We start from the raw sequence: 21,085 nt of genomic DNA, 5'->3' as shown, positions 1-21,085 counted from the left end.
TATGGTTTCACTGTCACGGTGTCAAACAGTGTGTGACCATGACGTAGGGATATAGGTAGGTATGGTTTCACTGTCACGGTGTCAAACATTGTGTGACCATGACGTAGGGGTATAGGTAGGTATGGTTTCACTGTCACGGTGTCAAACATTGTGTGACCATGACGTAGGGATATAGGTAGGTATGGTTTCACTGTCACGGTGTCAAACATTGTGTGACCATGACGTAGGGGTGTAGGTAGGTATGGTTTCACTGTCACGGTGTCAAACATTGTGTGACCATGACGTGGGGATGTAGGTAGGTAGGTATAGGTAGGTAGATAGCGAGGGAGGGAGGGAGGGAGGGAGGGAGTGTGTTGCGCGCGCGTGTGCAGCAATATTGACAACCGAGTCAGGGAGTTCCTCTCACGTGCCCGTGACCGTATTGCTGGTATAACTAGAGGTCACGTGACATGAATCCCAGGTGCCTTGTGATAAAGTGTGTTAAATCCACAAGCGTTTGTACACCCGGTATTGTATAGGGCTAAATATAAGCACTGTGGCTATGTCTAATGTATGGCGTCCCAGAAACCAGTGTTATTGTCGGTGATATCTGTAGGACTGTCGCAGTTTATTACAATGCCTTTCCTACAAACACGTCTTTGTTAGCGTCACATGCTGATGAGCTACTCCCGGGTGAACAGCAACAACAACAACCACATTGCTGTAGTGGTAGCAGGGATTTCCCACACAAAACACAACATAGCTGTGGTCACTGAGTCTGTTCGATATTATGTAGACCCATTCATTAAGTGAATGTTTATGTCATGTTTGTTCTCAGCTGTGAACGACAGGAGAGCTGCAGACTGCAGCTGAGAGGTACTGATGCACATATAGTACAGGTGACATGGAAGAAGGTCTACCCAGTATTTGACTTCGCCTCTCACTATATTACTAATCCACGTATTTTTCCAGAGGTTTCTACGAAAGTGTTTTAGGTTAAATGACAATATCGGTTGGATTCAGGTCGTTGGATAACAATTTTGAGAAAGTATATTTTAGAGCGCTCCCGGAATGCTTTCAAGAAAATATAATTATTACCAACTGTCTAGAACAACCAAACAACGCTATGACTATATGAATGTATATGGCTCCTGACGTCTAGAACAACCAAACAACGCTATGACTATATGCATGTATATGGCTTCTGACGTCTAGAACAACCAAACAACGCTATGACTATATGCATGTATATGGCTTCTGACGTCTAGAACAACCAAACAACGCTATGACTATATGCATGTATATGGCTTCTGACGTCTAGAACAACCAAACAACGCTATGACTGTATTAATGTATATGGCTTCTGACGTCTAGAACAACCAAACAACGCTATGACTGTATGAATGTATATGGCTTCTGACGTCTAGAACAACCAAACAACGCTATGACTATATGAACGTATATGGCTTCTGACGTCTAGAACAACCAAACAACGCTATGATTATATGAATGTATATGGCTTCTGACGTCTAGAACAACCAAACAACGCTATGACTATATGAACGTATATGGCTTCTGACGTCTAGAACAACCAAACAACGCTATGACTATATGAACGTATATGGCTTCTGACGTCTAGAACAACCAAACAACGCTATGACAATATGAATGTATATGGCTTCTTGCGTCTGATGTAATTACTTACCCATACTGCTCATCTAAAAGCAAATTGTAGGATATTTTCTGGTAGACGTTGGTAATGCATATCAATGCCTTGTTTTAACCAGAACAAAAGGCATCTAATGTTTTATACAATGTTTAGACGATACCTACACACTTACCATAAACCTTAGAAATTATGGTAGAGAGACCAACCCTAAGATTTCTTTTCACATGCGAAACGTCTGTCGTAAAAGGCGACTAACGGAATGAGATGTGTTACTTGCCAACATGGATATGCATGCCATCATATAAGGTGCATAGACTGCTGCTGTTGATCTTAATAACCCGAATGTCTGTGCCAGACTCGATTATTTACATACCGTCATCTTATAGGCGAGAGCCGCGTTAACTACATATCAGTCCACATGTACATTTCCAGTACGAATCTGAACAACTTGTATGTATGCAAACACCTGATGATAAAAAATCAAAAAAATCAAAAAATCTCAACACCATGTCTCTCAAGTAAAATATAAGGATTCTCAACAATAAACCTGCGTGTATGTCAACACCTAACCCTTCACCTCAACACCTTGTGAGTATGCTCAAGCTTGTGATTACTTTCTACACAAGTTGTTTTTTATGCATGGTCTTATATACACCACATAAGAGGCTCAAATACTTCAACAATTTTATCCAGAAATTTGGGAACAATGCATCACACGAATAGGATGGAACAAACACACAGGACAAAATCACATAGTAACACAAGACAACACCAGGCCAAAGAAAGTATACATCGATGTTTCATGAAGTGAGTATGGTTTTAAGCCACTTTTAGCAATATTCCAGCAATATCACGGCGGGGGACAACAGAAATAGGCTCACACACTACACCCAGGTGGGGAATCGAACACGGGTCTTGAGCGTAACGAGTGAACGCTTTAACCACTAGGCCACCGTCTCCATGTTTAATGGATACTAAAGCGAAACCAACAAAAAAGTTAATGGTTATTCAGTGGTGAAGTGTTTCGTAAAGGTATAATAGTGTTTTGGACCTTCAGCTTGCATTGTTTCGACGAGAGTTTTAAGCCAAAGATTATAGCTGTAACTTTGGAGTAAAATTCAATTTTTAAGTGTATACAGTCTTAAGCCCGTAGGTATGATATAAAACACAAACACACTCACATTTGAAAATAAGGATTACAACGAATGACACCTTCGGATATTTTGAAGCACACAAACCATGGCTACTATCCATGCCGATGAATACGATGTTTAACATTTACACACGTTTCCAAGATTGAGCCGCAGCATCTTGGAAAGTCAACAAATTAACGCTTCCATTTTGTCTTGAAGCATAAGTCAATATTATCAACTGTGCCTTATCAACGCCCTTCGTCCCCACTTCTGCTTTGAAGCATAGGCCAACACTAGCGACTGTCACTCAACCACGCCCTTCGTTCCCACTTTTGTTTTGAAGCATAACCAAACATTAGCAACTGTACCTTATCAGCGCCTTTCGTTCCCACTTTTGTGTCGACGTGATGTGACAAGCGAACGCTGTATCCAGTAGGCTACCTTAACGCTCAACTAGAGTGGCAGATGATACTTATTCTGTCAATAATTGTAACCTATCTGTCAATAATTGTAACCTATCTGTCAATAATTGTAACCTACACAAGCAGTTACTGTCCGATTCTGTAACAAATAGTGCCTATCATTTTAGTTCTCTGAAGTATTCTGTCAATATTTGTAACCTATACAAACACCTACTGTCCGACCCTGTGACATTTTCCGCTGAAACGTATTCTGCCTATCACTAATGTTTTTTTAAGTATTCTGTGAATATTTGTAGCCTATACAAGAACCTACTAACTGATCCTGTAACGGTTTCGCAGAAACGTGTTCTGCTAAAATTTTAGAGTCCTCTGTAGTCATCATCCTCGATAATCTCCAGGGTTGCGTTACGATCACTCTCCACTATACCCTGGATGCATCCACGGCTTGGCCCGATAATTATATTACCTCCCTTTGCTGGCTCCGCATCTCACAGTAGCCAATCAGCTAAGCCGCCGTTACATCCGAGCTTGCCAGTGTCAACAAAGATAGCGGTCGCAGCCATACTTTTAAGTTCCCTGTAACACGGCCTTCAGTGGTGGCCTGCGCAGAGTGTTGCTCAACGCATTCCGGCGCCGGGGAATCCCCACCTTCAAGGAGGTAGGGCATGATGACTTCAGAACTACACAGGAATTTCACGTGATTAACGTTGGAACTAAGCGTGATGCCAGAAAGCAAGCCAAGATGGCGGACGAGAAGACGAGAGCAGATGTCCCGGATGTACCTGGAAGTATAGGAAACAAGTGACACCTAATTGCAACATTCATTGCAGTAGTTGTGGTAGTAGTAGTTCTGATTGTGACAGAGAGCACGGGTGGCCTGACCCATCCCCGATCAGAGTAAACATCCCCTACCAAGGTCAGATCAGCCACCATATCAGCCGACTGCTCAAGAAAACAGCCGGCATAGATGTGACCTTCAGCTCGGACAAAACGCTAGAAACCATTTTGAAGGCCAATGGTAGATGTACCTCAACCAACACCAGTCACAAGCCCAGGGGTTGTATCTACAAGCTAATGTGTGATTGTGGCAGCAGCTATGTTGGAGAAACATCCCGCCCCATTGACATCAGGCTCAAAGAGCACAAAACCTCAGTAGAGAAATTGGATCTAAAGTCAGCCCTCTCTGAACACATTGTGAACAATCCATCACACTCCATTGACTGGCAAGCAACAACCATCTTGGCATCGAACATCCATGATTGGCGACGACCCTATTTAAAGCCCTACATCTTTCCTTCTTTCTAGCTCACATTCAGCTTCAAACCAGGGTTTACTATCTGTAGGATTAAAACAAACGCGTCTCTGCATACACTGAGCTGCCTTACATAAGCCTTGGGACATATACTCAATACTCTCTTCAATACATTTGTACTTGTAAAAGCAATATCTAAAGAGTTATCTAACACATTTTGAAAACACTCTGACTCTAGATTATGTCTGAACACATTTGCCTTTGTATCATCCCATTGAAACTTATAAACAAATGGTTTGGATTCCGTCTCTCCATGACACGCAGTGTTACGAAGCGTACGTAAATCCACGCCGATGATTCTGTGCGTGAATATACATCAACGGTTTTACAAAAGGAGAATATGGCGGGGGAGCATTTAACATAATCGATTAGACCGGCCCCATTATGATCACTGAAAGTATAATCATCTAGGCCCTGATCTCCACCACATCTACCATTCATTATATGGATATTTAGCATTGAACACATGTTCAATACACATTTACCAAACATATTCACATAGGTATCAACTGAGTATCTCTTCATAGAGAAATTATCTAACAGAAAATCCCACAGACAACGTTCATCATTCTCTACATATTCAATAATATCATCTTCTATAAAATCATCTAGCACTCCAGTCCGTGCATTAAAATCACCACCAATAAAGAAATGAACATCATCATATTTCATGAGAAAATCACAAAGCTTCTCTTGAAGAAAAAGTATACCATTTATATAATCTCTGTCTGCATTAACCTGGGAGTACCATGATGAGCCCTCTGGATGTATGTTAACACATGTGTACAATAGGTCTTTCTTAAAACCAAAAAGACTTTTGTCAAATACTAACATAATTCCAGAATCAAATATATCAACATCCTTGACATAATGTGATATGCATTTCTTAACAAGCACAATAACACCACCAGAGAGTCTACCTGATTCTGATATTTTTCAGCATCCTTTACATACACTTGCTATTGGCTGAAGCGTCTTACAGTCATGATGGCCCTGGCCACACCCCTATCTCACTTTATTGTTGCGTCATGCTCTACTCCTCTCCCGGAGCTTACGGTCAGTTTGAGATGACCGCCCTGTACCAGATACCTTCTGGTTCACATCGTTCTGTTCTCCACTCAAGTCAGAATGAGATGCTCTGTCAGTGTTCCTGCCACGTGACACTGAACTGAATCGCGGGAAACTGGCCTCGCCGTCCATCCTACTGTTTGGACTAGGTCCGGGGTCTCGACCTGTAGCACCCCTTGTCTCCTGGCTCATATAAGTTGACCTCACATCACTCTGTCTATTCCTATCCTGTTTCGAACTTTCACTTCTACCATCACGTCTCACGCTCTCCATTATTATATTTCCCTTATAATAGAAGTGTTTATCGGTGTTTTCCTGTCTCTGTTTATTCAGTTCATTACGTTGAAAATTTGTTAGATCATTTGCAACACCATAGCCCATTTGTCTCAAACTGTCTCTCTGACCTGTAATTTGCATCTTATCCTCCCACTGCAGGAGCTTCACAATCACTGGCCTGGGTTTGTCGTGGTGTTTTGCTCCTATACGGTGTGCCCGTTCAACATCCCCAGGGGAAAGAAAAGAAAGTGATGTGTCTGAGCTTTCTCTGGCTGTATTAATGACATCAAGCACTTTCTCCTTACACACAAGCACTTTCTCCTTACACACAAGCACTTTCTCCTTACACACAAGCACTTACACACAAGCACTTTCTCCTTACACACAAGCACTTTCTCCTTACACACTCTATATGAATCTTGTGCACTTTCAGGGATACCGTATAGAATAATGTTTTTTCTTCTACTCTGTCTCTCCTGGTTTTCTATCTTTACCTATAGCTCCTCTACATACTGTCGGACACCCTCAGTGTCTAGCATCTTATCTGCCAGCGCGGAGATATCTGCTCGTATAATAGCTTGCTCGTCTCTAGTGCTATCTACTTCTTTCCACAGTCCAGAAATCTCTTAATTCTTTCATAGAGAGAATCATTTTTCAGCGAGTTGATGCTTTTAGACAGTTTATATTCCGACTCTTTTATTTGTTTTATTATAGCATCTTTTAAATCATCACACTCTGTATTTGTTGGGCCTGGGTTTACTTCAATATCACCAGCTAAATGCAAAAGAGATCTTGGAAAGTTTGCCATGCTAACATATGAATTGTCCGGTTTTCGATTTGTAAACAATGTCCCGCTGCACATGTGGTTGTCGCAACATTTATCACTGTCGCACAAGAATGCCGGGGGTATTCATGTAGGAAGTGCTGATTCAACTGAACTCGCAAGACCTCCACTAGCTTTCCATGATTTGGATTTAAATATACATTGTACCATCTGCCCAAATGGTGTTCTCTCATTGGATAAGATCAGTTGCACTTCAAAATGACGCCACCGACCAACCTGATGTTGGTGAGCGCAAACCACGCCGAAAGATCGAGACGATCTTGTGTGCGACCGCTAGTAACAATCGTGTCTTCGACTGAAATATCAGGGGCGGAAACAGCTTTTTGAGAGGGTGTGTGTGTGTGTGTGTGTGTGTGTGTGTGTGTGTGTGTGTGTGTGTGTGTGTGTGTGTTTGTTGTTTGCACACTATTGAGAAAAGGAGGGGTGCACATTTCATTTTCAACCGAGTTTCAATGGTCATTTAACAAACTATCAGCACCAGGGGGAGGGGGGTAACAGTGTTTGATGTTATTGCTATTGGTTGATGATTTTGAAATTAGAAGAGAGGGGAGTGAGGCATTGATGTTATAGTGCCACTTCATTCGTTACGCATTGAACTATTCCAAAAGAACACGAAGCATCTATTATGTAATCAAACAAGACATGTGTTTAAATAATAGATAAACAAAGACTCCACGTGGGAATGAGCGCAATTGTTCGACGCTCCAATCAGCCATATTCAATCTATGCCACACCCGACTTCGATAATCATGTCTGGTCCCGTGACCCCACACATAGGCTACATCTATGTCATCGCGTTACAGTTACTTCCCCTCGATACAGCAGGTGCAATGTATGTATGTATGTATATAAGGTTTTAGGGCGACCTTGGGCAGGTGCAATGACAATCAAGTGGGGTTATCCTATCCTGACCCGGAAATTAACCACCGGAGTGTAATATCACTGCCGACCCGTGCAATAAACACTATACCTTACATACTAACTTGTGCTATCTTCTCTAGTGGGTCAGTGGTTTTAGGTCACTTTTAGAAATATTCCAGTAACATCACAACGTACTGGGACTCACACAGTGCAGGGATTCGAACCTGGGTAAAACACTGTATACGATCGGTGGAGAGTACACTCATGCATGCCTAGAAAGGTCCTGTCATGTGTCCTGGCATGGATGAAATAGTTGTGAGTCAGCACATGTTTACGACGCTTTTAGAAATATTCCAGCAATGCACTGTATCCCAATAGATTGATGCTCATGCTGTTGATCACTGGATTGTCCGGTCTAGTTTCGATTATCTACAGACCGCGGCCATATAGCTGGGTGCGGCGTAAAACAACAAACCACAATCACACACTGTACCCATGTGGGAAATCGAACCCCTACGGCGTGACGAGCGGACCCTCTAGACTACCCCACCGCCCCATGTGGTGGTGAACTACGCTGCTCCTAATATATGATACAATACAATACATGTGCATAGTTTGTCGTCTTAGTTTGATATAGCACAGGGACGATTTCTTTATTTACAGGAAAATCGAAACCTTTTTTCATAATTATCACATTTCTTCATTATGTTTAACAACAGAAGATGAAAAAGAATTTTCCCCAACTACATAAAAATCAAAAACAAAAGAAACACCAGTCTGGTTCCCTGGGTCTGTTGCGCCTGCACGGAACCAGGCTGAAGAAACACCAACACTGTTATGTATTGTCTCTCAGCGTTACCGAACTTATGGAAAACATACCTTTGTTAGTAGACGAACCAAATACGGTTTCATTGGGGCCATCGTCGTGGTTTATGCCATGGGTGTCGTTTTCAACATCATCGTTTTTACTGTCGCCTCCAATATCCACAGAGGCGTTAGGCAAGGCGTCGTTCACTACAGAGACATAAAATGAAAGAGAGCAGCTTAAAGGATGTTTAGTACGGTACACACCAGGTCACAAGCCAACCTTAAACAATAAGTCTTTCACACTTGTTGAAAGCTTTCTTTCTTCAGAGTAAACTGCCACATTCACAATATACCATAACTTCAGCTGCATGTGTTTCTACACCAAGAAATGGACTACCCTCCAATGAGTAAATCAACAAATTTCTACCCCACATAGAAGCATTGGATTAATCCTAACATCAAATATTCTAAAGACAGAAATATAGTTTGACCACCAAGCATATAAATATATCATAGTATACTTAGTATACTTAGCTGTGCTTAAACATCTGCAGACCGATACTTAAAATTAACTTTAAATTAAAATATCATCTGTTAAAAGAAATACATATCCGGGGGCAGTTGGATAGTAATTTTGCAGTTATTTTCAATTTGAATTGTTAATTCATTTATAACGAAAGACATAAAGTGCGGAGTAAACACAAACCACGTCTAACACCGAGCTTTATATTCAAGATTTACAGATTACTCAGATAAGCTATAACCTGTGCAGTTGTTACTTAATACTATATTGATCTCCTAACGTAGGCCATTAGTGTTTAAAGGGGCCCAAAACATTATTTCCATGCACAAGGAAAAGACATTGCAAAGTCTCAAACCAACGCGTAGAGTTTCCTTGCTTTCATATACATACGCTATAACAGTGTGTTTGATGGACAGATGGCAGGAAGTACAGTGACATAGTTGCTGCAGGATTGTCAGACAAGGGTACAACTGTAGTAGTGAGTGAGTGAGTTTAGTTTTACGCCGCACTCAGCAATATTCCAGCTATATGGCGGCGGTCTGTAAATAATCGAGTCTGGACCAGACAATCCAGTGATCAACAGCATGAGCATCGATATGCGCAATTGGGAACCGATGACATGTGTCAACGAAACTGACCACCCGATCCCGTTAGTCGCCTCTTACGACAAGATAGTCGCCTTTTTATGGCAAGCACATGGGTTGCTGAAGACCTATTCTACCCCGGATCTTCACGGGTCTACAACTGTAGTAAGCAACATGTATGTAAATGTAGAATTGAGTACACTGAACGGGGGTCGGTCCAAGTTTGATACAGCACAGGGCGGAATTCTCATTTCAGAAATTTCGAAATCTTTCCATAATCACAATCTGTCGTCAATATATATTTAACAAACAAAACTATTTGTGCTATACTGCAAATATTTCACTGCACTGGTTTTAATTTCGTCAACTAACATGATTAAAAATCTTACCCTTATATGTTTTGTTTTTGGACGACCCCGCTGTTTCATTGTCGCCCTCAACGTTGCGGTTGCGGTCGCCGTGGGCGTCGTTTCCTCCAGCATGACTGTTACTGTCCCCACCGTCAGCGATAGCCAGTGCACCTTGAGGCGAGAAGCCGTTAGGGGACCTACAGCTGACAACTGTCAACAGAGCTATAAACAACGCCCCGCCACCTACAACTTGAACTTTCTGTAATGCTCCCATAACGAAACACCGAATTATAGCAGTGTAATGTGAGTACACAAATCTAGGCTTATAGACACGCAGTACTCAATGCTAGATCCTCACCTACACTAGTTCAGTTCGGCAACACTCCGCGATACAGAACCACTGTCTTTGTTCTTCCGGGGTGAAGAAGCAACACGTGTTAAGGGCACAAGACGCGTGCGTGTATGCTAATGAATGGTGCAGAAATCACTGGCTGAGCAATGAGGGATAATATATACGACACGTGTTGAAATATTTCCTGATAGAAAGCGTAAAATTGTAAACAAGTCACTATTAGATGGGAAATCCCATATAAAGTTAAATCCAACTCATTCATACGCATATGGTTTTCCCAGCGGCTATTGTAGGGGCGGATCCACAGAGAGGAGAGAGAGAGAGAGAGAGAGAGAGAGAGACTAACACATACACCGCTATCATAACCCCTACCTGTAATAGCTATAGGAGTGTTGTTGTGGAAGTGGTCACGGTGACACAGGCTAAGGTGTGACAACTGTTTAGTCATTGCTTCAACTGAAATACACAGCCGGTTTCATTAAAACATGTTTCAGTCAATCTGTCACATAAATCGACTATTTTGACAGGCTATTTCAAAACTCCCATAAGCATTCACGTAAATCTGTCGAAGTTGTGATATCCTGTACCCAATTCAATTCAGGAGAATAAAATATGTTAAACTGAAATAAACGGAAGTTGATTTAGTAGCTTAATATAATATAGCAGGCACGAGACTTGCCTCATAAGCATAAATCTGCAGAGCTGACTGGGTGAAATTTCAAAACACTGTTCTGATTCTAGCCCCCCCATTACTGACAACTATTAAGAGTGTTTGTGAAAGATACATCTGTTCCTCTATCAAATCAACCAAGACACATCCTCCCGATGCCAGCTCATTAATGATATTGTTCAATTTTTACCTGGAAAAACAACATTTTGTAAATCCAAAAACTGCAGTAATCCGCCGAATGGAAGGTCGATGGCTCGATTGCCTGACAATCTCCATGGTTTAATCGAGTGCGGAGGCATGGGAAGGCCGGTCATCCGATCCCTTGACTGTCTCTGTGATCCCTTGACTGTCTCTGTGATATCCCTTGACTGTCTCTGTGATCCCTTGACTGTCTCTGTGATCCCTTGACTCTCTGTGATCCCTTGACTGTCGCTGTGATCCCTTGACTGTCTCTGTGATCCCTTGACTGTCGCTGTGATCCCTTGACTGCCTCTGTGATCCCTTGACTGTCTCTGTGATCCCTTGACTGTCTCTGTGATCCCTTGACTGTCGCTGTGATCCCTTGACTGTCTCTGTGATCCCTTGACTGTCTCTGTGATCCCTTGACTGTCTCTCTGATCCCTTGACTGTCGCTGTGATCCCTTGACTGTCTCTGTGATCCAACTGAGAGGTCCGTAGTTTTACCAACAGAAAATGAAAGGTGGTACTTGTTGTCACCTTGGCTGAAGCTCGGCATCAGAGGAATGACACAACGGCTAGTCCTGGCCAGCTCGGAGTTAGTGTAACGTGTGTGAAGTCGGAGATAGTTATCCATGTTAAACTGGTACATGGTATTTTAGTAGGCTATCAATTTAAAAAAACCTAGGAGAAACAGCTGTGTGCGCGCACACACAAAGGTGTTTACTCCGTAGCTCTCCTGTTGCACATGGTAGATCGTTCAGCCAATGAACAATGAAGGGTTCTCTTAATGAAAAGGTATGAATATAATCTCAAACGCTCATTCACTGATCTAAACCACGTTGAATGGGGTATCAAGCAAGTGATAACGGCGTTATAGGACCTACGCCGGAACGTCGCACTCATTGCAATAAGAAAAGTTGACTGTCCATAGAATATGGTTTTCCTTCATCATACAACTTCTAAAATACCTCTCAAAGAAAATATCACTGGAGACCAGGGCCTAGATTTTCGAAGCTCTCTTAGCGCTAAGATAGTCATGAATTAATGTTTAATGTATGGCACTTACGACTATCTTACTGCTAAGAGAGCTTCGAAAATCTAACCCAGGAATGGGCTTCCCCGGTGTACCCATGAGGGGAATCGAACCCGGTGTAGTCGGGAATACCTTACCCATTAGACTACCCACCGTCTATTATGCCTCGAATTACATTGAATCACGTATGATGTACGGAAATTACCGATGTTTTGCGAATGCAACTCGATGGAAGGGAGATAATCTGTTTTTCTTGTCAGCAAAATCTAGCGATGGCTACAAAAAGATTTGTACCCGTGCTTCAAACAATTCAAAATTAACATTAAGGTGTTCGGTAAGATAAATACGTTGTTCACTGGTCCCTCGGGGCCCATGGGTTGATGTACCCTCGATGTTTGTTTGTGTTCCCTGAGCCCGAAGAAGGTATTTCGGAGTGAATATTTAGGTATGTCACTGCTGGGTGCACACACGATACTTCGGAAAAGCCCATTGCCACAGGTGACACTATATGCGCTTCATGTCATTCAGCACTAAGATAAGGGTTACGCTATTTTTCAGGGCATTATGATTTGCAGAAGCCCGAGGTCATTCATGAAAAGACCGAGGGATTCTGCAAATGAGAAAACCCTGAAAAATAGCGTTACCGTCATTATAGCCATAAAATGGATCAAAGACGTATATACACGTCCTTGAATGGATAGAAATTTTTTAAAAAACAAAACAAACAGCGGTATCGGTTTCGAAGCATTTACTGCTAACAACAAACGATGGAGGTCACTGACACACGTTTACAAATATGAAAAGTCATAGAACAAAAAGGATGACGTCACTATTGAGAATGACGACATTCGACCTTGACCTTTGCCCATACTACCAGCCGCCATTTTTGTCAATGCTCAACAACGTTAGAGTTCAAGTCACCTAACAACGGGCATGGTAATGGCCCGTCGTTAAAGCAATTTGGGGGGATTATCGTTTCTAATAACATGCGGCCGTATTAATGATAATTCTATCCATTTTAGCTTAGTAGTCGAACCGGTCACCCTCCAAATCCTCGCCTCGACCAACTTTTGTTTTACTCCACCTCAAATGGGATCTATGATCAGCGCACAAGGCCATGAGCAACCACATTAAACACAAAAATAACCTGATGCTCTCATTCATGCGCCAAGAAAACGTGTTTCACGCCAAGCGGTTTATTCATAATCATTATACGGAACGGAATTCATCCAAATGAGCTCTTTAAGCAAACGTATGAATATGTGTCATATAGGCCACGCCCAGAAGGTCACATATATATATATATATATAACTACCTCAGCTCCTTTTCTGAGTACAGGAATCTAAACACGCCAACCCCAGTTCCGCACAAAATGTGAACCGCTTGAAAATACCTGTGTTCACATTCAGTATAAATCATGATGTCAAAATATACAGCATTAAATGATACAAAATATCTTCAGTTTTAAGCACTCTCTGGAAACACATTTAACAAAAACCCACAAAAATCGTATACAAAATCACCCAATCACAACTGTCAGATGATTCACTCTGCACTGAAGGCTTGAGAGACGAAATCGTATCCCAGTTTTGATCGTTACACACGTGCCCTATCCGTCAGTGTTACCTGGAGTGAGTGAGTTTAAAATCCATCGTCGTGTCGGTGTTATTTCAACCACACTGCGACAAGACCAGTTTGTACTTATACACAAGTGCATAATTGAATTTGATACTAAGCCAGATGTACAAGCAAATTCGTGATTCATGAAGATAACTATTTTTGATAGCTTTGATTAATGTTAATTAAAAAGACAAATATGACCGTACAAAAACAATAAAATAGCTTCAAAAACACGGATGACAACAATTAATAATGCTATGCTTACGTTGTTTTGGTTTTTAACGTCGCACTCAGGAATATTCCAGCTATATGCTGCGGTCGGTAAATAATCAGCACTGGACCAGACAAGCCAGTGACTGACATCATGACCATCGATCTACGCAGTTGGGATACGATGACATGACACAGGTTAGCGAGTTGGATCCCCTGACCCCGTTTCTTAGGACAACCAATGGTTGCTGAAGATCAATTCTAACCCGGATCTTCACTGGTGGATACCGGTAGATATCCCCTATTTATCTTTCTTCTTCGAAAACACAATAAGAACTTAGTACAAATCTACATTTGTGTAACACTCAAATGCGAACTTCAAGTCATGTGAGTGTGATACAAATGTACAAAACACAGCAGTATTCAGTACAACGAGGTCATGGACGTTCGAAAGTGGAAAACATGATACTATTTATATACATAAGGTTGTGCTCCTTTCGACATCGGATTGGTCATTTACGTCATGTGTGAAGCCCATTTCTGGTGTTCCCCGCCGTGATGTTGCTGGAATATTGCTAAAAGCGGCGTAAAACCAAACTCAGTCAGTCAGTCAGTCAGTCATTTACGTCATAGCTCAGCGCAGTCACGTGATATAGATATGTGTGTGTGTGTGTGTGTGTGTGTGTGTGTGTGTGTGTGTGTGTGTGTGTGTGTGTGTGTGTGTGTGTGTGTGTGTGTGAATGTACAGAGCACAACCATATTTACTACAACGTTGGAAGAGAACGTACACAAATTCCCGTGAGAACCATAATATTTATACACATAAGGTTATACTCCCTTCAACATCGGATCGGTCAGTTACGTCACAGGTGACAACATTCCTATTTATATGAGGCCCCGCCCCTTTCGGCTCACTTGTCTTGTAAATACACACGTTTAGTCTCACACGAGAGCAGATTGACCTAATGGAAGCCTTTCAATGCGTTGTACATATTGTTTTGCAGAGATAGGTTGTAATAGTCCTTGCTATTGTAACAACATATCTTCCAACCACAAAGTGATTATAACGTGAATGAAGTGAATGTAAACAAATGATTCATGTTTTAAGATATTTTCTAGGCGAAAAGTAACCATTTTCCCATATCTGTTACAAAAATTTGTAGAATTTTCAAAAACGAAAAAGATTTTTTCTAAATTTGGTTTAAAGTATAAAATGGCACATGTTCAAGAAAGTATCAATACCAGGTCGATACTCGGAAATTTGTTACATCGGGGAAGTAATACTACTTCTAACTGTTTTTTTACCTGGGGTCGAACTATCGACATCTCATTCGCCAGGAAGACGCTAAATCGTTTGAGTCAGGACGCCTGTCTGTGTCCTCACCATTTGTATCTCTTCCTCCTGTTCTTGTGTTAAGTACCAACTGCTATACAATAAAACCTCGTTAGTCTGGACCCTGGAAACTCTGCTATCCGGCAGATTGGTTTTATGAACGCCTTCCTATAAATTACATTTGTCCGTTGTCAGAACCCATCAATGCGGAAATGTTTTACCTGGAGAATTTCCCGAAGAACGGTACTGTCCGAAATAACGAGGGTTCACTCTAGTTGGAAAAGTGAGGACCCGGCAGTACTGCAGTGCAAGAACGTTTATGCTAATAAAACACTACCAGGCTTGACGTGTTGCTATAACAACCATGGCGACGGTTGGCAGGATAGGGACGCTGGGTAATCTGGAACCTTCAGAGACTGCATGAGAACCGGAAGTGGCACCTGAAGATAAGTATATAGATCAACAGATGAAATCTTTGATGGGGAGATAGCGGCACGGATGAAAGGTAGGTAGGTAGGTAGGTAACGACAGACAGATGATAGATAGATAGATAGATTATTTGGTGAATTTACTTATACCTGTGTCCATATCTAATCAAACCTATGAGCTATCAACCAAAGTAACATCACGGCAACATCACGGCGGGGGAACCAGAAATGGGCTTCACACATTGACGAAAAGACTGATAAACATTCTACACGTATGAATGCTGTGAGGGGACACGTATTAAAGACTGTATAATTTGGGCTCAAGACACGCCCACAAGATCAGCAGCCAATCAACACAATGTCACATAAAACAAGGTTCATAGGACCTGTCAATCAAGACAAGTGGCGGGAAGAAGAACTGCTGCAGAAGTACACTAAAACCTATGGAGTCTCTGACATGAACATACTTTACTAAATCACCTTAAGCTTAATACAATAAATAGAAAAGAGACTTTTCTTCAATTACAGTAATCTGGACTTGCCACATATTATAGACTTGCACGGGTAGTATTGGGTGTTATTTTTCAGCGTCTGTACGACTGACTACCGAAGTCGGGGAGAACATTCGACATTTGTGGACCCGAGGTTGTGTGATGGCGGTGTTTTAGTCTGCTATACAGACCCTGAAACAAATATATCCAAGAGAGCCCATGCAAGGCTAGAATATGTGGCAAGTATAGATTTCCACAGTTTCAGACTGAAAATGAAGAAAGTCTCTTAGCTCCATTTCATTATATACTGAGTCAAAAAAGAAACTTCACAAAATGTAATTTGAAAAATAATGAATAATTTTTCTCTGATGATACATCTATGGATCCGAAATGGGATTCCTATCTTTCGACTCTAGAAAAACGATAGCAAAACCTACTCAAACCCATCCATTCCTCGTGCAAATGACGTTAGTGCCAAATCAGGTTTTGCACGTGCAGTCGATCACGTGCACGTGATCTTCGCATCGAAGTTTTCTTCATATGCACGTGTTTGCATTGGCCTCAAGAATTGAAAAAACACTTTTACACCACAGTTCTAACGGTACTTGAAATGCCAATGTTATCAAATGTGCAACGTGAACGTGCCGTTGGCATGTTGCAAGCGGGAAGATCAGTTATTGACGTCGCAAGAGCAATGGGATGCAGCCGTCGTAGTGTGTATGACTTGCGAGGTCGTCTACAACAAACTGGCACCACTTCTGATCGCCCAAAGTCGGGTCGTCCACGTGTGACGTCACGAGCAGAAGACCGTCAAATCGTCCTACGTCACCTACGTGACAGATTTCTGCCGGCTACACGAACCAGGGCTGAGATGTTTAGAGGTCGACTGTCCTCACAGACCATTCCAAATCGGTTGCGGGCTGCCAATCTCCATTCTCGACGTCCATATCGTGGGCCAATATTGACGCCGTTTCATCAACGTCAACGTCTGCTGTGGGCCCAGCGTCACCTCCGATGGACCCAGAGAGACTGGAATCGAGTCGTCTTTAGCGATGAATCCAGGTTTACCCTCAGATTCGCGGACTGCAGGCATAGAGTCTGGAGACGACGTCGTGAACGGTATGCCCAATGTTGTGTACAGGAAGTCGACAGAATCGGGGGCGGAAGTTGCATGGTGTGGGGTGCTTTCTGTGGGAACAACCGTTCCCGACTTCTGGTCATCCGTGGAAACCTCACAGCTGCTGCTTATCGCGACCCGGTGCTCACCCCTGAACTCGTTCCTTTCATGGCGGCTCATGGCCCAGGTCTACAGTTCCAGCATGATAATGCTCGGCCGCATACCGCGATGTTGACACGAAATGTCCTTCAAAACGCTGGAATCAACGTCATGGACTGGCCTTCGAGGTCCCTTGACCTTAATCCAATAGAGCACGTTTGGGATGCACTTGGGGGAAGGCTTCGTGGTCTTAGGAAGCAACCTCAGAATTTGCAGGAACTTGGCGCCGCCTTGCAAGAGCAATGGCGCAGAATCCCCAACCACGTGTTCACAAGCATCAGGCAGTCGATGAGGAGACGGTGTTTGGCAGTGGTGAATGCGCGGGGCGGCCATACACGATATTGAACTGAGAAATTTCGCATTTTTATTCTTGTGACTTGACATTCTGTATACCCATGTTTTGGAACGGTGATGTAGCCTAATGGAACTGATTATGGCACTGTCAGTGTATCGAGTACATCACACAGATCTCAGCAATGAAATAATAACAATTTAACCATCTTAACATCTCTTGTTCTGTTATAGTGCCCTGAAGAAAGAATGTGAAGTTTCTTTTTTGACTCAGTATAGTAGATCATTATAATTTAGGAGGCTGTTTTTTCTGTAAGATATGTTCGTTTCAGAGACTATACGTTGGTCTACCGGCGTTAGTGCAGTGGGTGTTGACGCCGTCATGGTATTGTTGTTAGTGTGTATGATACCGAAAATGGCACTAAACTCAGACAATAGATATTATGATGACACAGATGAGCAGAAAGGGAATTCCCCCGACCGTGATTTCCCAATATTCCACTGTGACGAGAGACGTACGCATCGGTGGACCCGAATTAACTATTTTCATTCATTTGAAACCAGTTCAGAATGAAGAATTACAACCAACACGACCCAGATTTAGACATTGTACGATAAGTAATAACTGGTGTTTTTATCGTTATATGAGCTACATTATGTACAGCTTCTTTATGATGTTAGCCACATTTACCAGTTTTCAACATGTTTCAATAATTACGAGTCTCAATGCAATGAGATCTCGGCAATCTCTGACAAATCCATTTTATGAACAGGGGTGTGTGTTACTTTCTGAATTTTCTAAAAATATTTGTTTTTCTGTGTTGCTTTCAAGCTACATCGATGGGAAAAACGTCATGAAGTTGTAAGCGCGATGATGTTCGAATCTCAAGAAATATTACCATCATCTGAAGCATAGTGTGTATGTGCAGGCGAACGCCCCTCCTAAAGACACTCGAATATCATTGGCGGATCCAGAGGTGGGGGTGGGGTTGGGGTGGGGGTTTTGTTGTTGTTTTCGAAACTTAAGACCTCGTTGAAGATTTTATTTTGCGTTGGCGGAGCCAATGGGGGTTCAGGGGTTCGAAACCCTGAACCCCACCCCCACCCTCCTTTCAAAATTCCTGGATCCGCCCATGAATATCCACGTCAGCAAGCATGTACTTACCCTTTCCATTCTGGACGGTATCAACAGTGCCGTTGTCATCAACATCGTCATGGCTGCAGTCGGTTTTGTTGTCACAGTTGGTATCATTGGCGTCTTCTTCACGAGGCAGGGAACCGTTATCAACGTCGCTGATGTCCCTCTGTCTCTGTGGCTTGTTGTGTGAGTCAAGTAACGTCGAACCGTTGTCATGGAGACGGTATGCAGGATCCGAACACAAGGTCTCAATACTCAAGGACATGGTGAAACGAACACCTGTTTGTGTATCTACCCGCACACACCCGCTTGTGTAGATAATGGCCGTGTAGGTTGCATGATCAACACACAGATAATATCGTCTGCTCGGATGTACCGCTTCCCGCCAAAACCGAAAGTTCCGACGACATGCATGAGGTATCTCCTTACAATCTGAATGCAACTGTTTCAAACATGACTGCACATAGACAACACGGCTCAACAGTAAAATAACCACGGGAAAGCTAATGCATATTATTTGTCTCTCAGTACGAAAACGCATGTTTTATTTTAACTGAATGTTAGGCTTACAGTAGCGTATCCGGTTGACCTCTGATCCGTCTCTTGAAGGATGGGTAGACAAAGGATTTCGGTGAAAACAAATCTATTTCTGTACTCACCTGTTATCATCAGGTTTACAGAAATAATACTGTATGCGATCTCCTGTTCGTCTAGATCAACTTCATTGTGCTACACACTTCACGCGATAGAATGCATATATAGTTGGATGTGTCTGAAGTCGACGACAATCTATTGATTCATTGTGTGGAAAACCCAAACCGTTCTGTGTTTTCCGACACGTCATGTCATAGACCAAACTTACCCCCACGTAATGTGTCCCAGGGGCCCGCTGGCACAAAGCTATCTTAGCGCTACTTCTGTACACTTCAAAACGTCACGAAATGGCTGAAATATTGCCGATGTGACGCTAAGTAATATTTCACTCACTCTATACTTTAATATAGGTTTACCATTGCCGTAGTGCTAACGCTGCTTTGTGTAAGTGGAACTTGGTGTTGTAATCTTAGGATAGTTTGCCTGAATGTGTACATCATGTCAATCAGTGGATTGTCTGGTCCAGATTCAGTTATTTACATAAAACTGTCATACAGACGGAATATTGGTGGGTGCGATGTTAAACAGGTCACAAAGATTTGGTTGGTTGTTTAACGCTGACCTGGTTGACACACACCATCGTATCCCAATTGCGTAGATCGATGGTCATGCTGTTGATCACTGGATTGCCTGATCCAGACTCGATTATGTACAGACTGTCGCCATATAGTTGGAATATTGCTGAGTGAGGCGTTCAACAACAAACAAATCTGATTTAGCGGTATTCCCCTGAGAAGAACTGGGATGAAACCGCAGAACCAGCACACCTGGGGGGCTGCACACCTGAGGACTGCACAACTGAGGACAGCACACCTGAGGACTGCACACTTGAGGACAGCACACCTGAGGACTGCACACTTGAGGACTGCACACCTCAGGACAGCACACTTGAGGACTGCACACCTCAGGACTGCACACCTCAGGACAGCACACCTGAGGACAGCACACCTCAGGACTGCACACCTGAGGACAGCACACCTGAGGACAGCACACCTGAGGATATCACACCTGAGGACAGCACACCTGAGGACTGCACACCTGAGGGCTGCACACCTTGTGTCAGTCTGGTACAAGAAAGGAGGCATCCCGATCCCTCAAGGACGTTGCTGATGTCCCTCCTTCTCTAAGCCTTGTTGTGTGCGTCAGGTAATTCAGAACCATTGCCATGGAGACGGAATGCAGGATCCGAGCACAAGGTGTGATCCTCAAGGACGTGGTTAAGCGGACAGATATTCAACCAGCACACACCCTTGTGTAAATACTGGTGGTGTAATCGATACAAGGATAATATCTACCGCCAAAACCGAAATCTCTGTGATATATTCCGATAATATCACGGCGGCGAACGCCAGAAATGGACATCACACACTGCACCCATGTGGGGAATCGAACCCGGGCTAACTGATCCCTTTGTCAACATGACGCCGTCTCGCCTGACGTTCTGAGTCGGGTCTGCAAAACCTTGTGTAAGTCCGGTACAAGGAAACAAGCAATTGGCATCAGACAAATACAGGCAGCGAGATAGACCTTCGGCTCCACTCAATTGTCTGGTTAGTAATGTGCTGTAGTATTAGCTTTAG

The 21,085-nt window shown here is 42.8% G+C and overlaps 2 protein-coding genes and 1 long non-coding RNA gene across 4 annotated transcripts; 1 reads left to right on the top strand and 2 right to left on the bottom strand.

The window, feature by feature from the left end:
- Positions 1-3,763: 3,763 nt before the first annotated feature.
- Positions 3,764-11,777, bottom strand: LOC124277264. The gene is made up of 6 exons (XM_046712914.1): positions 11,755-11,777; positions 11,041-11,513; positions 10,553-10,636; positions 9,868-10,038; positions 8,444-8,578; positions 3,764-3,985 (listed from the first exon to the last, which is right to left on the bottom strand). The coding sequence occupies exons 1-6, from the start codon at positions 11,775-11,777 to the stop codon at positions 3,897-3,899; spliced, it is 975 nt and encodes a 324-aa protein (XP_046568870.1). The 3' UTR covers positions 3,764-3,896.
- On the top strand, positions 4,658-5,197 carry LOC124277320. Its single transcript, XR_006898795.1, has 2 exons — positions 4,658-4,749; positions 5,128-5,197. It is a non-coding gene; the product is annotated as an uncharacterized LOC124277320 (long non-coding RNA).
- A 3,312-nt stretch (positions 11,778-15,089) lies between the features above and the next one.
- Positions 15,090-19,694, bottom strand: LOC124277317. 2 transcript variants are annotated; one of them, XM_046712969.1, is made up of 3 exons: positions 19,511-19,694; positions 18,879-19,283; positions 15,090-15,667 (listed from the first exon to the last, which is right to left on the bottom strand). In XM_046712969.1, exons 1-3 carry the CDS (start codon positions 19,518-19,520, stop codon positions 15,561-15,563), a joined length of 522 nt encoding a protein of 173 aa, XP_046568925.1. In that variant the 5' UTR covers positions 19,521-19,694; the 3' UTR covers positions 15,090-15,560. The 2 variants fall into 2 exon arrangements, with proteins under 2 accessions (XP_046568925.1, XP_046568924.1); XM_046712968.1 differs by having other exon boundaries at positions 18,879-19,694.
- Positions 19,695-21,085: the final 1,391 nt, after the last annotated feature.

This window comes from Haliotis rubra, unplaced genomic scaffold (assembly GCF_003918875.1).
Source record: "Haliotis rubra isolate DU_JTF1 unplaced genomic scaffold, ASM391887v1 Scf22, whole genome shotgun sequence".
Taxonomy (NCBI): Eukaryota; Metazoa; Mollusca; class Gastropoda; order Lepetellida; family Haliotidae; genus Haliotis; species Haliotis rubra.
Note: the sequence above shows the minus strand (reverse complement) of the source record. Positions and strands in the feature narration are given on the sequence as shown.

Bases quoted from the DNA above. Each gene is read 5' to 3' on its own strand.
- LOC124277264 (XM_046712914.1), bottom strand. From the start codon at position 11,777: ATGTGCAACAGGAGAGCTACGGA. The intron at 10,637-11,040 runs GTAAAAATTGAA...TGTGTATTTCAG, and splicing joins ACAAAATGTTGTTTTTCCAG to TTGAAGCAATGACTAAACAG. The intron at 10,039-10,552 runs GTAGGGGTTATG...CTCTGTTGACAG, and splicing joins CACTCCTATAGCTATTACAG to TTGTCAGCTGTAGGTCCCCT.
- LOC124277317 (XM_046712968.1), bottom strand. From the start codon at position 19,392: ATGCGTTTTCGTACTGAGAGACAAATAATATGCATTAGCTTTCCCGTG. The intron at 15,668-18,878 runs GTAAGTACATGC...ACTTATCTTCAG, and splicing joins TACCGTCCAGAATGGAAAGG to GTGCCACTTCCGGTTCTCAT.